This window comes from Heliconius melpomene, chromosome 8, assembly GCF_056956725.1.
Source record: "Heliconius melpomene rosina isolate 202511_hmr_F chromosome 8, ASM5695672v1, whole genome shotgun sequence".
Lineage (NCBI taxonomy): Eukaryota > Metazoa > Arthropoda > Insecta > Lepidoptera > Nymphalidae > Heliconius > Heliconius melpomene.
Window position 1 is genome coordinate 5,968,625 of NC_140396.1, and position 12,482 is coordinate 5,981,106.

The following is a 12,482-nucleotide window of genomic DNA, read 5'->3' on the forward strand; positions in this document are numbered from 1 at the left end:
TATGAAATTCATCGGGTGCAAACTCTTTGTGGTACTTCCTGCGGAGTGTTAGTCCACACCTAATGAGGAAAAATACTTTTTAGAAAGCCACCAAAAATTTGAACGTAGGGGAATTCGGAATCCGTCCAAGCGTTCTGATGTCTACGTCGTACATTTTCATCAAGCTACGTCGTAATTCTTACACGCTTGTTACAATTTATTTATGTTGTTAGCATCTCTGTAGGGAGATTTTCATTTTCTTGAGTGGGGATCGAAGTTACAACCATCGCGTTACAGTCACCCAAATATTTTTAACTCGACTAAATGATTGCATGCTTAATACAAATAGTTTACTTGTACAATATATTTTTTATTTATTCAGCTCGTTAAGTTTGTCATGTTAATTATCATTAACAATTATCACCTTCCTCTAATGCATCAGAATTCCAGTAGTGACGATGTTATCTCATCCGATAGGTAATCGCCAGGGCCCATTTGATATATTTCAGTGAGAAATTAAATGCGATCAAGTATGATTTATGCAATCGTTTAGTAAAGTACGAATGTTATTTTTGTGCTTAGTGTTGCCTTTAGTTTTTGTAGCCACCCGCGCCTCTGTTGTTTTTGAGGATTGCGGTAAGTACATTACATGAACTATACCTAAATATTTCCTGTCATACCCATTTTTCTTTTTTTTTCATTGTTGTCAGTCATTCTGGTAACTCATATTACACATCGCTTATTATTTATGTAGGTAGGTACTTATTCATATTATGTTAAAAAAAAATTTGAGATATATTTAATGTTAACTCATTGTAAGTACGTCTTTTTCCTTTGATGTTCATTACAATAAAAACTGGTTAAGTGCGAGTCCACCGAATCTTCCGTACCAATTTCAGAATTGCAGTACAACAGAAAATAAAACTTATAAAAGTTCACAAACTTTAGTTTGCAGGCATATGCACTCATTTTATTTGAAATTAACCAGAAATAAAAGTTTATAATTATTTATTACCTATAAATATACATTTTCAGTTTTTTTTTCTTTATTTGTGTCGTAAGTTTTCACTTCGTGCCAAATTTCATAACTGTAGGTCCACGGGAAGTACTCTATAGGTTTTGATTACGAGAAGAATTTCATAGGTACAAAATGCAGTAAAATCGATGCATAAATTTGCTGAAGCTTGTACCAATCTTTTGATTGCGCTGCGCGCAAGGAACCATCAACCTTAATATTTGATATTAATTTGAGCGCCGCGATACCTTCACGCGGTCTCGAGATAAATGGTCTTGGCAGACGGACAAACGGGCAACGAAGTGATCCTATAAGGGTTCCGTTTTTACCTTTAGAGGTACGGAACCCGAAACATCAATAAAGCTTTTTTTCACAACTATAAATTTACAACATCAATTTGTCAAAGTGGTCGATTATGAATTATGATTTTTTTGACAAGGAAAATATAAATTGCGATTTCCCTCACTTCACCTTTTTTTGTTAATAATTAATTACCCTTAATAACTTTACTTTTGACCAGTGTTATCTCAAGCCGATACAACGATAAATATTTAATCCTTGTAGGTATTTACAGCTATAAATTAAACATATTATTTAAGTATATTATACACATAATATGGTCTATGCATCTAAACAAAGAACATTATTCACAAAGTCATTCATTCATTTTAATTGTGTTGTAAATCAATGGGTTTACGAATAGATAGGACAGAATTGGTAATCGTACCTATAGAGATAGCGCTACGTATATATAATCTTGTATTTATTTTTAAATCAAAACATATAGACGGCCATAAACCAATATTTTTCTTATTATAACATTAAAATGTGATAAGCCACTGTATAAATATATTTATAACATATTTTATAAGCTTAGATAAGAAACAGTGATTTGGATTAACCGTAATTAATAAATTTATAATATTTTAATCATTTATTAAAAAAATATCTTACTACTAACAATAAAAATCCCACTTATATTCAGCAATTTGATTATATATTATTTTTATAATCTATAAAATACAAAAAACATGAAGCATGAAGGGCTATAACCATTATCTATAAAAACGGCCGAATAATACTACCTATTGTACGGGTGCCCCCTTAAATATTAATTTTATTCTTTAATTAGTATTTTTTGTTGTATCGGCAACAGAATCAATTAATAATTATCAAATTAAACAAACTTGAGCGACATTTCTAACTATCACGGTTCAGACGGACAGACGTATCTACAGCGTACGGTATCTTAGAAATAGATGAAATTATTTATGCCTTTTAACTTTATAGCTCTGTAGCAAAATAATTTGATTCAAATTCAAACAGTATTAATTTAGTAATGAAGATATGCGTGAAACACTCAGTTTTTATTGTTTTGTTAAGTTATACTTAGTCTTGCTAATCTATAATCTTTTCTTTGAGTGACTTAGACATATTAATGTCTAAGTCACTCAAAGAAAAACACCATTTTTTATTGTACGTAAAATTAATTACTGTTCCAGTAAATTCGTTTAATACATTAATATAAAAATTATATAAAGCTTGTTAAAAATGGTCTCTGGTCTCTGGTCCTGGAAGGACTGAATTACAGCCTAAGGAGACGTTGAGGCAAATCATCAATAGCAGTATGCACACTTTCTATGGGAAAATTATGTAATGTCAATCATATGGATTGTTTTATTGTATTATTGTTGGTATAGTTTTATTATTAAATATAAATTAATAATTAATAGTTTATTATATTTAAAAGTTTATTATATTTTTAAAAGATGTATTATTATATAGCGCGTATAAATACCTATATTAATGATAAAATGAGGGATATTTATTCACTTCTCTTCATCAAATAATATTTTTTGGATAGTAAGTTGCGTTACAGAATTCACTTTAAATATAATTTTATTGAGATGATGAACGTCTACATGTCAATAAAAAATATTAATATGGGTGGGCCTGGACCGTAGCTTCAAACAAATATGTTCGTGTAAAGGTATTTTTATTTTTAAGAGGATTTTTTGTTAGTAAGATATTTGGGGTGGGCACAAGTCCAAATCGCAAGTACGAAATACTCCGCCCTCCCTATTCATACCCATGCCCATGCCCATGTGCATAATATGTGCATTGTACAAATTTATCTACCAGTCGTTAATCTACATGAGTATATTATCTGTTGATTCAATGTTTACTGTTGATATTATCTAGAATCAAATCATTTATGGCTTTAAAATTAATCCTAAAGTGATTTATTGTTATTTTATAACCATAAGACGGTAAGTTTATTAAATGACGTTGTTGAGGCGCAGTTGGTAAGTGTCTGAAATCTCCAGACTCCTTGAATGCTATTGGGGACTCCTGAGGGTCAGTAGGGTCTACTTTGGAAACCACTGATCTAATTTAACAGAATTACGCCACGATGACCTTTATATGTACGAGTATGTATAAGCTAACTTTTATATGCGTTTAAATATATAAGATTATATATAGAGGCGATACTCTAAATAAGCTTGATAAGAACATATTAGGTTATTATTTAGGCTTATATTATTGTCAAATCATAGAGTCAAAGTTCTTTTGCGTTTAATCCACTCATTCTGTCGTCCAATTATATGTATACATAGATATACCTAATACAAGTGATCCTAATAATCTAAAAAGTACGTAATCATAACTTATGATAATGTTATTAAAATTATTATAGGCAAATATAAGTTTCAGCATTACGTTGTATCCCGCACACAACACAGTAGGAGGCGGAAACCTAGTGTTAAAACACTCCGTTCTCTTTTTTTTGCCGAATTCTGGAGGCATTGCGTGTTGAGTGGCGGAACTCTACGTCGCGCTTTGACTCGACACAGAGTGACGAAATGAAAATATAAATTTAAATCAATATTTCATTTCCTCGAGCGTAATATATCATTTACTCGATAAGTACCAAACCAAGGAAAATATATCAGCAAGTCTGATACAGCAACATGTAGTGTTTCCCACCTAATTTTAGGTATAATTGGAAACTGTTATTCTGAAAGAAGAAATGGGGAAAAAGGCAAAAATCGCTGCTAAATTTTTAATCAAATTTATCGACTTTCGAGAATATATTGGCACATAAGATGACGTAATGTTATATACAATATTACAATTAAAATACCAGATGACCACTAAGCTTTAATTCTAAATTAATGCTACTTGACTGATTATGAGATAAGCATCAATTATAGGTATTATAATATAATGATACACAATTTTATAAATAAAAATTAAAGGTATGCATGCAACTACTTTAAAAAAAGTAAACAAAATGTTGATTTTAAGCAAATATAAAATAGATATGTATTTACATACATTAATTGATACTTACATACATAGTAGATATATCATACATATTACAAAGACATATTTACAAAATAATATTTTTGAGTTGTACTGCATGCATATTATCTCCTTATTTTTAACCGACTTCTGCAAGAAAAGGAGGTTATCAATTCGATTGTATTTTTTTTTTCATTTAATTTCGCGTTACACTCCTACTGGAGTAGCCAGAGACGACGATCCGCTAAAAGCTACGGTTTTTACAACTTCCACTGTCATTAACCTCTTCATACATGCCAAACGAGGAGAGTTCATGCTTTTTAAGTGACCCCCAATACCATAGGTTCATAGGTATAGTCTCTTCTCTCTTACCACTTACCCTTGCTTCATTTAAATCTCTTGCTATTCTGTCATCAATAATTCTCTCACGTGCCCAAACCATCTAAGGCTTCTTACTACATAGATTTTTAATAAAAACTGAAAAGGCTAAATATACTACGGGTTACATAAAATGATACTATGGGGTCATTAAAAATCATCTGTTATATAAATAATTATATTGATTGAATTGTGCCATACTGTTTTATATAAGACCCACATGTTTTAATTAAAACTTAGATACATTTTGAAATAAAATCATATCTATATATAAAATCGAAAGGTCACTCACTCATCACGAAATCTCAGAAACTACATGTGCTAGGAATCTCAAATTTTGCATAGGAGTTATTTATAGGACGTAGGTGCTCGCTAAGACGGGAATTTACAATATTCGACTTCTAAGGGGTTATTTTTGGGGTTGAAAGTTTGTATGAAACTTCGTTACTACAAATGCTAGGAGTCTCAAATTTTGCATGGACGTCACTTATAGGACGTAGGTACTCATGTAGACAGAAATTAATAATAACGTAGTTCAAGCAGGCGAAGCCGCGGGCGGGCCGCTAGTATTATATATTTGTATATATATAATCATATGTTTCATCTGCTTCTGATTCCAGGGTCGGCTTACGATTTAAAAACTGTGCACATCGAGGGATGCGGCCTCAGACTACCATGCTACGTTACTTTGGGAGACGAAATTGCTGTTAACGTTCAATTTTATGCTGGTAATATTTTTTGTATATTTCAATAATTGCTAATATATGCTTTTAATAATTTATTTTATAATCCCTGCTCATTTATATTATATATATCATCTTATTTTTTATCTATTTTTGAATATAAGTATGTTTATAATCATTTATCATTAAAATGAGTGATTCATAAAACGTTATCAACTTGCATTATTACTTACGTATTATTTGTTATTTTACAGGACATTATATTTAAAAAAATATCATATAAGACTTCGGATAAAGAAAGAAATTAATTAATATTTATTACATAGATTGGTACTTTTGTAACTACGTATATTTTGTCTGTTACTAAAGATAGACTTAGTCTATAACAAATACATTAAGCAGTATCTACGGACAGTAGTTAAGAGCCTAAGAGGCACTGTGTAGGCCCATAGTGTTGGCTTCAAATCGGCTGAAATAAATTACCTTCAAAAATTGTTTGTTTATTTGTTTTAGAACTAGTGTCCCCATTAAGGAACTTCCATTCCTCACTTTTCTCCAAATTCTTTAGGCATTGTGTTAAATTTTATACTTAAAAACTTCTTAAAAATCATAAAATTAAGATATTTACTTCAAAAAAACTTCAGCGTCACGCTGTATCCCGCGCACAGTAGGGTAGGCAGGGTAACACAATGTTAAGACATTCCGTTCCCCACTTTCTGCCGAATTCTGGAGGCATTGCGTGTTGATCGGCAGAACTAAACGCCGCGCTTAGCCTCGACACCAGAGCGAAGAAATGGAAATATAAACGTAAACGCTTTAAAATCATATAATTAAGATATACATTTTATTAAAGCTAATGTTAAATTCTGTCCTTTTGCTACTTTTATGTAGAAACTATTACACAATAATATACAAATTTAATGTGTTCAATATTGTTCCAGATTTTGCTTCAAAGAAACTTGATCAAGATGTAGTTCTAGATATTAACTTTATTCACGCTTCGACGCCAGTGACGCCTGGTGTGTATATAATTTATTCTTTATTTTAAATAATTATACAATTCTCATAATCTAAATTACTTTTAAAATAGACATTTGAATTTAGTGTAACCAGATGTTTTTTAAATTTAAAATTTTAAACTTAGGACATAGTAATATTTATTTAAGGTTAAATATTGAGAAACTATCGATTGATATTTATATTTATTTACTTTGCATATTGCTAATACTTGTAATAATAGATTTAAATGCTAATAGATGACAAACATTCATTGAAAACTAATTTGTACATATCGTAAAATAATTTAATTATTTTTTTTTAGAACCGTGTGTCTCGGTCATGTGCCCAGTCCGGACGGATGCTGTTACTTCTTTCACTAGCGTCATGTCAGTGCCCAATAACATGGCTCTGGTAAGTTAATAAAAAAAATCAGCTTCACGCACACAGCAGGTTAGGCAAAGGGAACCTAGTGTTAAGACACTCCGTTCCCCATTTTTTGCCAAATTCTGGAGGCATTGCGTGTTGAGTGGCGGAACTGAACGCCGAGCTTTACGTCAACATTAGAGCGAAGATATGAAAGTATAAATCTTAATAAATATTACATTTCCTCGAGTGGGGATTGAACCCACAGCCCAGTCGCGCGTCTGGGCCACGACTGGACTCAATAATATTAATTATTTATGGAACCTTGTAATTGTAAAACAGGTAAAAGCGTCATAGTTACTATTTATACAATGTGTCTAATCAGCATTAATTACACGCAGAGATAAGGGACATATATCAGCACGCTTCCGTTAGTTCGTATTGTATAAATATTCATACCTTGTGTGGACGGAACTAGAAGTCATGACTTCATGAAGATGAAGTATTTCATTATTTCGATGTGAGAAATATTTCAGATTATGATTACTTAACGTAATCTTGGGACATCTTCTCTTCCTCCTGACATTAATCCCGGCTATTGCCAGAGTCTGCCTTCCTACTCACTACTATGCCTTAGTTTTAGCCATTTTAGATAGTCATCGCAACAATCTTTTAAATCATATAAATAGTAAAAGTTATAAAGGAAATCTGTATTTTATACGTTTAGCGCATTTTTATCAAAGGCCGATAAAACATAATTTGTTTTAACTTTTACTAAAGCCTTAAGTCAGACCCGGGGATTAACCAGTCAAACCTAGTACATACGTATATTATAAGGTTTTAAAAATTTCGAAAATTAATTTGTTTTCTCTACTATATCATATAATAAAAGGTCGATTTTATATATTTTTTTTACTTTTGGATGATATAAAAGTATACGAGTCCATAACGAACGAGAAATAACGTATTTAGGAAATTTACGCTCTTAGTGGAAGATATTTTTAAACGTCAATGGCCGCCAATTTTTGTAGGTCAATAATATTGTTATTGGTGAACAATCTCCTTGAAATTATGCTATACTAAGATAAAGATAATTGCAGATTTAATTTACATAAAATAAATAGATTATTATGTAAGTATAGCTGATATTAATAAATATTTTTGCATATAATATAATAAAAAATGTTATTTATTTATTTTTAATTATAGTTTCACGCTAATAGCAAGGTAAGCAGAGGGAACCTATCGCTAATTGTTGAGAATGAAAACCACGTTATGTTAGAAGTCAGAAGGAAGAACTTAAGCGTATTGCTTACTGTCGATACCTACATTCATATTAGTTTCATTACATATATTATTATATTATATATTATTTATATCTTCTCTTAAAACAAGTTGTCATATACATACCTAGCAAAAATACAGATTACTTTTAAATTATGATATAGCAGAAAATACTTATTGCGAATTAGATATACTCGTAGATAATTATACCTACGTGCTATGTCGGGCTATGCTATGTTGATTTATATTGCTTTACTAACATATAATTATCACAGTATGCTTATGTATAATATGTTTGTACATAATAACTAGAACTATAAATCTAATGTTAATTCATATCCCACAGTAATATAAAAATTAAGTTGCTTTGTATTAAAAAAATGCATAAACAGTCGAAATAGTACAAAAAACATTTGATTTTTCTAATAAAATCATATTCTCTAACATAAAAACCTATGGAACCTCTCAAGCCCTTCCGTTCTTGCCACATTTTTTATTGTTACTCCACTAGTGTATATACACTATACAGCCTTCCTCTATACATGGACTGATCAACACAAAAATATTTTTTGAATTCGAATCCTGAGATTAGCGCGTTCAAACAAATAAGTTCATCCATTTTATAGTATAATCTTCATGCAATTTGACAAATCAAATTTTTTTTTTTTTTATCAGCTTCACGCTGTATCCCGCGTGTGGCAAGAACACTCCGCTCCCCACTTTCCGCCAAATTCGCGAGGCATTGCTGGTGTTGAGTGGCAGATATTTCATATTTTAAAAAATATTCCACAATTTATATTTATTTGTTTCAGAATCAGCGTGGACATCTGCACTGGCGAGTGTATAACGAAAGCAAGATGCAAGTACTTTGCTACCGGGTGATGGTGCAGACTCAAACTTATATGCATAAGTTTTTGAGAGGAATGTACGAAGAAGCATGGATTCTTAATAATAATCTCCAAAACACTGATCTATGGAAAGAGTATAAACGATATGAAAATTTCTTTGCTCAATTTAAAAAAGTCTACGTAAACAAAACACTTGCTAACTTACACAAATAGAATACAGTCGTCACATCATGTTTTAAAAATCCTTTAAGAATATAGTTTTGAGATTTAGTAGGAAACTTTGAGAATAATTTATGCAATTTATCAAGAATTATTAATGCGGTTTTAATATTCTCATTTTTATTGTAACAAAAAAAAAAGAACAAAAAGAGCCAAGATAACAGAGTTTTTGTAGATGTTATTATGTCGGACTTGTTTCGACAGACATCCCGTATATTATGGTACTGAGGTAAAAAATATGTTTGTGATTAATTTATATTATGTACGTTTATTGCTGTGTATTTTATTTTTAGTAAAGGCAATATTTTTTTGCTCATCGACATCAAGATTCAAGATATCAAGCAAATGACAAGGTCGATACGTGTTAAGTCATAACAGTGGAAACCTTTTATACGTTCTGTTATCCGATTCTAAGCTTATTTATTTAATCAGTGTTAAATTATTGTATGAAAACTAGTCTTTGTTTAATGGTAATATTTTGAACAATTTTTTATACGGTAGGTATATTCATATAATATGTGAAAACGGAAGAGAAAATGTAAAAAAACATTTACTGACTGATTTACTGACAATAAAATCAAAATATGTACCAGCAATTAAAATATAAAATATGTAAATTTGTTTATTTCTTACATTAAAAATTTTACCTGATTAATTACCTGATATTGTACCCAACCTTCACTTAACAATCCAAATCCCGTATTCGTCACATTTGCTGTTTCGTACCTATAAGCATATTTAAATGTAACACATGTCATATTGTTTATAAAAATTTGAGTCACATGGGGTATGTGACCCTTTGGTGTTGATAAAATAAATATTTATAATTTTCCTTAGGTTTTTTTTCCTTGTTGAGTAAGTAGCAGTAAATTCAACGTCGCACTTTCTTCTACCAGAGCAGGAAAATGACAATAAATAATTTTAATTTTGCATTCAGATTGCAAAAGATAACCTAAGTAATCTAATAGTAATTGTAATGGTTTAAATAAATATGGATGATTATAACTTACCTTTTATTATTACCAATTTTATACAATATGGTAAATGTTAAAATATATCTACTTGAGAATGGAGTTATTACAAAAAAAGGATTTTTAGCTCAAGGTGTTATAGTTGTGCGATAGTGCCAGTGAAAGTTATCGGCTTAATATTCTGTGATAAATACGCGCCAAAAGTTAAATATAACGTCATGTGAAAATATAATTTGAAAATCGAAAATTATTAGGTATAATTATAATTATAAACGTTTACAAAATAGAATAATTACCTATACACAAACATTATATTTCAAAACTTTCTTAATTTTTTTTATGACACTCATAAGAAATGCAATTCTTGTTAATACTAATCTATTTGAATTATAGCTTAGAATAGGTAATAAAGTCCGTTTTAAAACACTACATATATCTATTAAATGAAATAAACACAATATATGAACTAGTCATTTATAACATTAGTACCTATTATATTATCGTCCAAAGTGCACGTGTTTATCTTACTGTTTATTATATATATTCATATGAACGATTCAATCATTACTAACTTAGGTACTATATGACACAAAGAAGTAGGTACAATCGGCACAATATGTCTGGTATTGGATGAAGATTTATTTAATGTAAATACAATTTAAACGAATTGTTAAAGACAAAAAATCATCAAGTTATTTGTTTTGCGATAAACAATCTTAGATTTTTTTTTTTTTGCATGATGTGCTTTATTCTCCAAATCAAAGTCTTTTATTTATGTTCAGAAGGCTGCAATTATAATTCGTCATTTTAATACGGAGACCATCTTGAATTTACAATGAAAATGTCTAAAATAATTATTTATAATTATTATGTATAGTTTGATGGCGTCGTGGCGCAAGGGCCTAAGAGTGCGACTGTTAACGCCACGGTTCTGGGTTCGATTCCCACACGGGGAAATAAAATATTTAATATTTTCATTTTCTTCGCTTGGGCAACGGGGCAACGCGCGGCGTTGAGTTCCGCTACTCAATGCCTCAAAAATACGGCGGAAATTACGTATATTATTTCATTTACACTCTCCATGTGCATTTTATACAGGTCTATATAGGTACATTTTATACAGGCACCTATGTCAATATTTACACTATTTATGCTCAATATTTACAAGTCAATATAACATAATAGGTTTGTTATAACCTTGGAACCTGATCATGTTCAAAGTTCATTACGTGAACCACCACCACAGCGACCTTCCAGTCCATCGTCAGGTCCTCGTCATCAGGAGAAATGAACAGAATATGTTAAAACGAATCGAATGAGCCCAAACTCGATATATTTATTAGTAGGCAGTGTAAGGTTCCATCAGCCACCATCCGGTTCCATCATCAGGCCAGCTCGATGGCACCATATTATTGTATTGTGATCTGATCTAAACATAACTGCTAAGTTTCATGATGATACAACAATTCGATGAAGTCAACTTTTATAATTTGTACTTCCCGTTAACCTACAAGCCTAAAATTGATACGGACCCTCGGTTGGAGTCTGCCTCGTGTTTTTATTTTTCATCTTGTTTACGCGTAAGTCGTGACTGCCTGCCGTTTTCTTAATGACAATATAATAGGGCTATTTAAGTTGTTATTTATTATTTTTGAGACCATCTCTACATTATTTATCGTTTTTTTATTCGACTGCTAAAAACTTTAGATTTCAAAATAATATATTTTTTTAAACGACTTTTTTAATGTTTAGACTTAATTTAAATTCACTTCTGTTGCTTCAATAATAGAGACTAGAAATGTTTTGTCCGATTTCGCTCACCTACTTTATGAAAATTACCTTGTTTCGTTTATCAGCTTATAGTTACTAATTATTTCGCGTTCGGTGTAACTAACATTAAAAAATTATGTCTAATTAAACGAGAATTTACTACAATGTACTATAAATTTCCATTTTTGTATTGATTTTAATAACAGCTTGATATTTCCACGCAATTTCAGGAAAAATATTCTTGACAAACAGACAGACAGGCACACGGACAGAGGTACAAAAAAGTGACGTTCCGTTCAGAGGTACAAAGGGTTCCGTTTTTATTCGCGATTATTATTAAAATAATCGCTTTTGCAAATTATTTTGCTTATTATATATGTACTAGCGACCCCCTTGCGGCTTCGCCCGCTTTTACTACTGGATTATTCATATAATGTATGTTTGCAAAGCACTTAAGATAATGTGAAAATTAATTAAACTTTAATGCAACCCGCATTTTCGTAGTTTCAATAAGTGTTTTCCAATTATTTTACTCGGCAAGGATTTTTTGTGCTACTAATCTTTTCAAGTACTTATTAAAATATATTTAAATGACTATTTTTAGATAGTTAAATGACTATTTTTAGATAGTTAAATGACTATTTTTAGATAGTTAAATGACTATTTT

The 12,482-nt window shown here is 30.6% G+C and overlaps 1 protein-coding gene and 1 long non-coding RNA gene across 2 annotated transcripts; one reads left to right on the forward strand and one right to left on the reverse strand.

The window, feature by feature from the left end:
- Positions 1 to 407: 407 nt before the first annotated feature.
- Positions 408 to 9,560, forward strand: Npc2f (Niemann-Pick type C-2f). The gene is made up of 5 exons (XM_085189463.1): positions 408 to 615; positions 5,299 to 5,406; positions 6,303 to 6,380; positions 6,683 to 6,771; positions 8,820 to 9,560. Exons 1-5 carry the CDS (start codon positions 519 to 521, stop codon positions 9,066 to 9,068), a joined length of 621 nt encoding a protein of 206 aa, XP_085045589.1. The 5' UTR covers positions 408 to 518; the 3' UTR covers positions 9,069 to 9,560.
- Positions 9,561 to 9,605: 45 nt separating this feature from the next.
- Positions 9,606 to 10,223, reverse strand: LOC146536868 (uncharacterized). Its single transcript, XR_014878206.1, has 2 exons — positions 10,085 to 10,223; positions 9,606 to 9,800 (listed from the first exon to the last, which is right to left on the reverse strand). It is a non-coding gene; the product is annotated as an uncharacterized LOC146536868 (long non-coding RNA).
- Positions 10,224 to 12,482: the final 2,259 nt, after the last annotated feature.

What these genes read in the sequence shown, in the direction of transcription:
- Npc2f (XM_085189463.1), top strand. Translation starts at nt 519, where the DNA reads ATGCAATCGTTTAGTAAAGTACGAATGTTATTTTTGTGCTTAGTGTTG. An exon ending in TGTTGTTTTTGAGGATTGCG is followed by an intron (nt 616 to 5,298) that starts GTAAGTACATTA and finishes TTCTGATTCCAG; the next exon opens with GGTCGGCTTACGATTTAAAA. An exon ending in TTCGACGCCAGTGACGCCTG is followed by an intron (nt 6,381 to 6,682) that starts GTGTGTATATAA and finishes ATTTTTTTTTAG; the next exon opens with AACCGTGTGTCTCGGTCATG.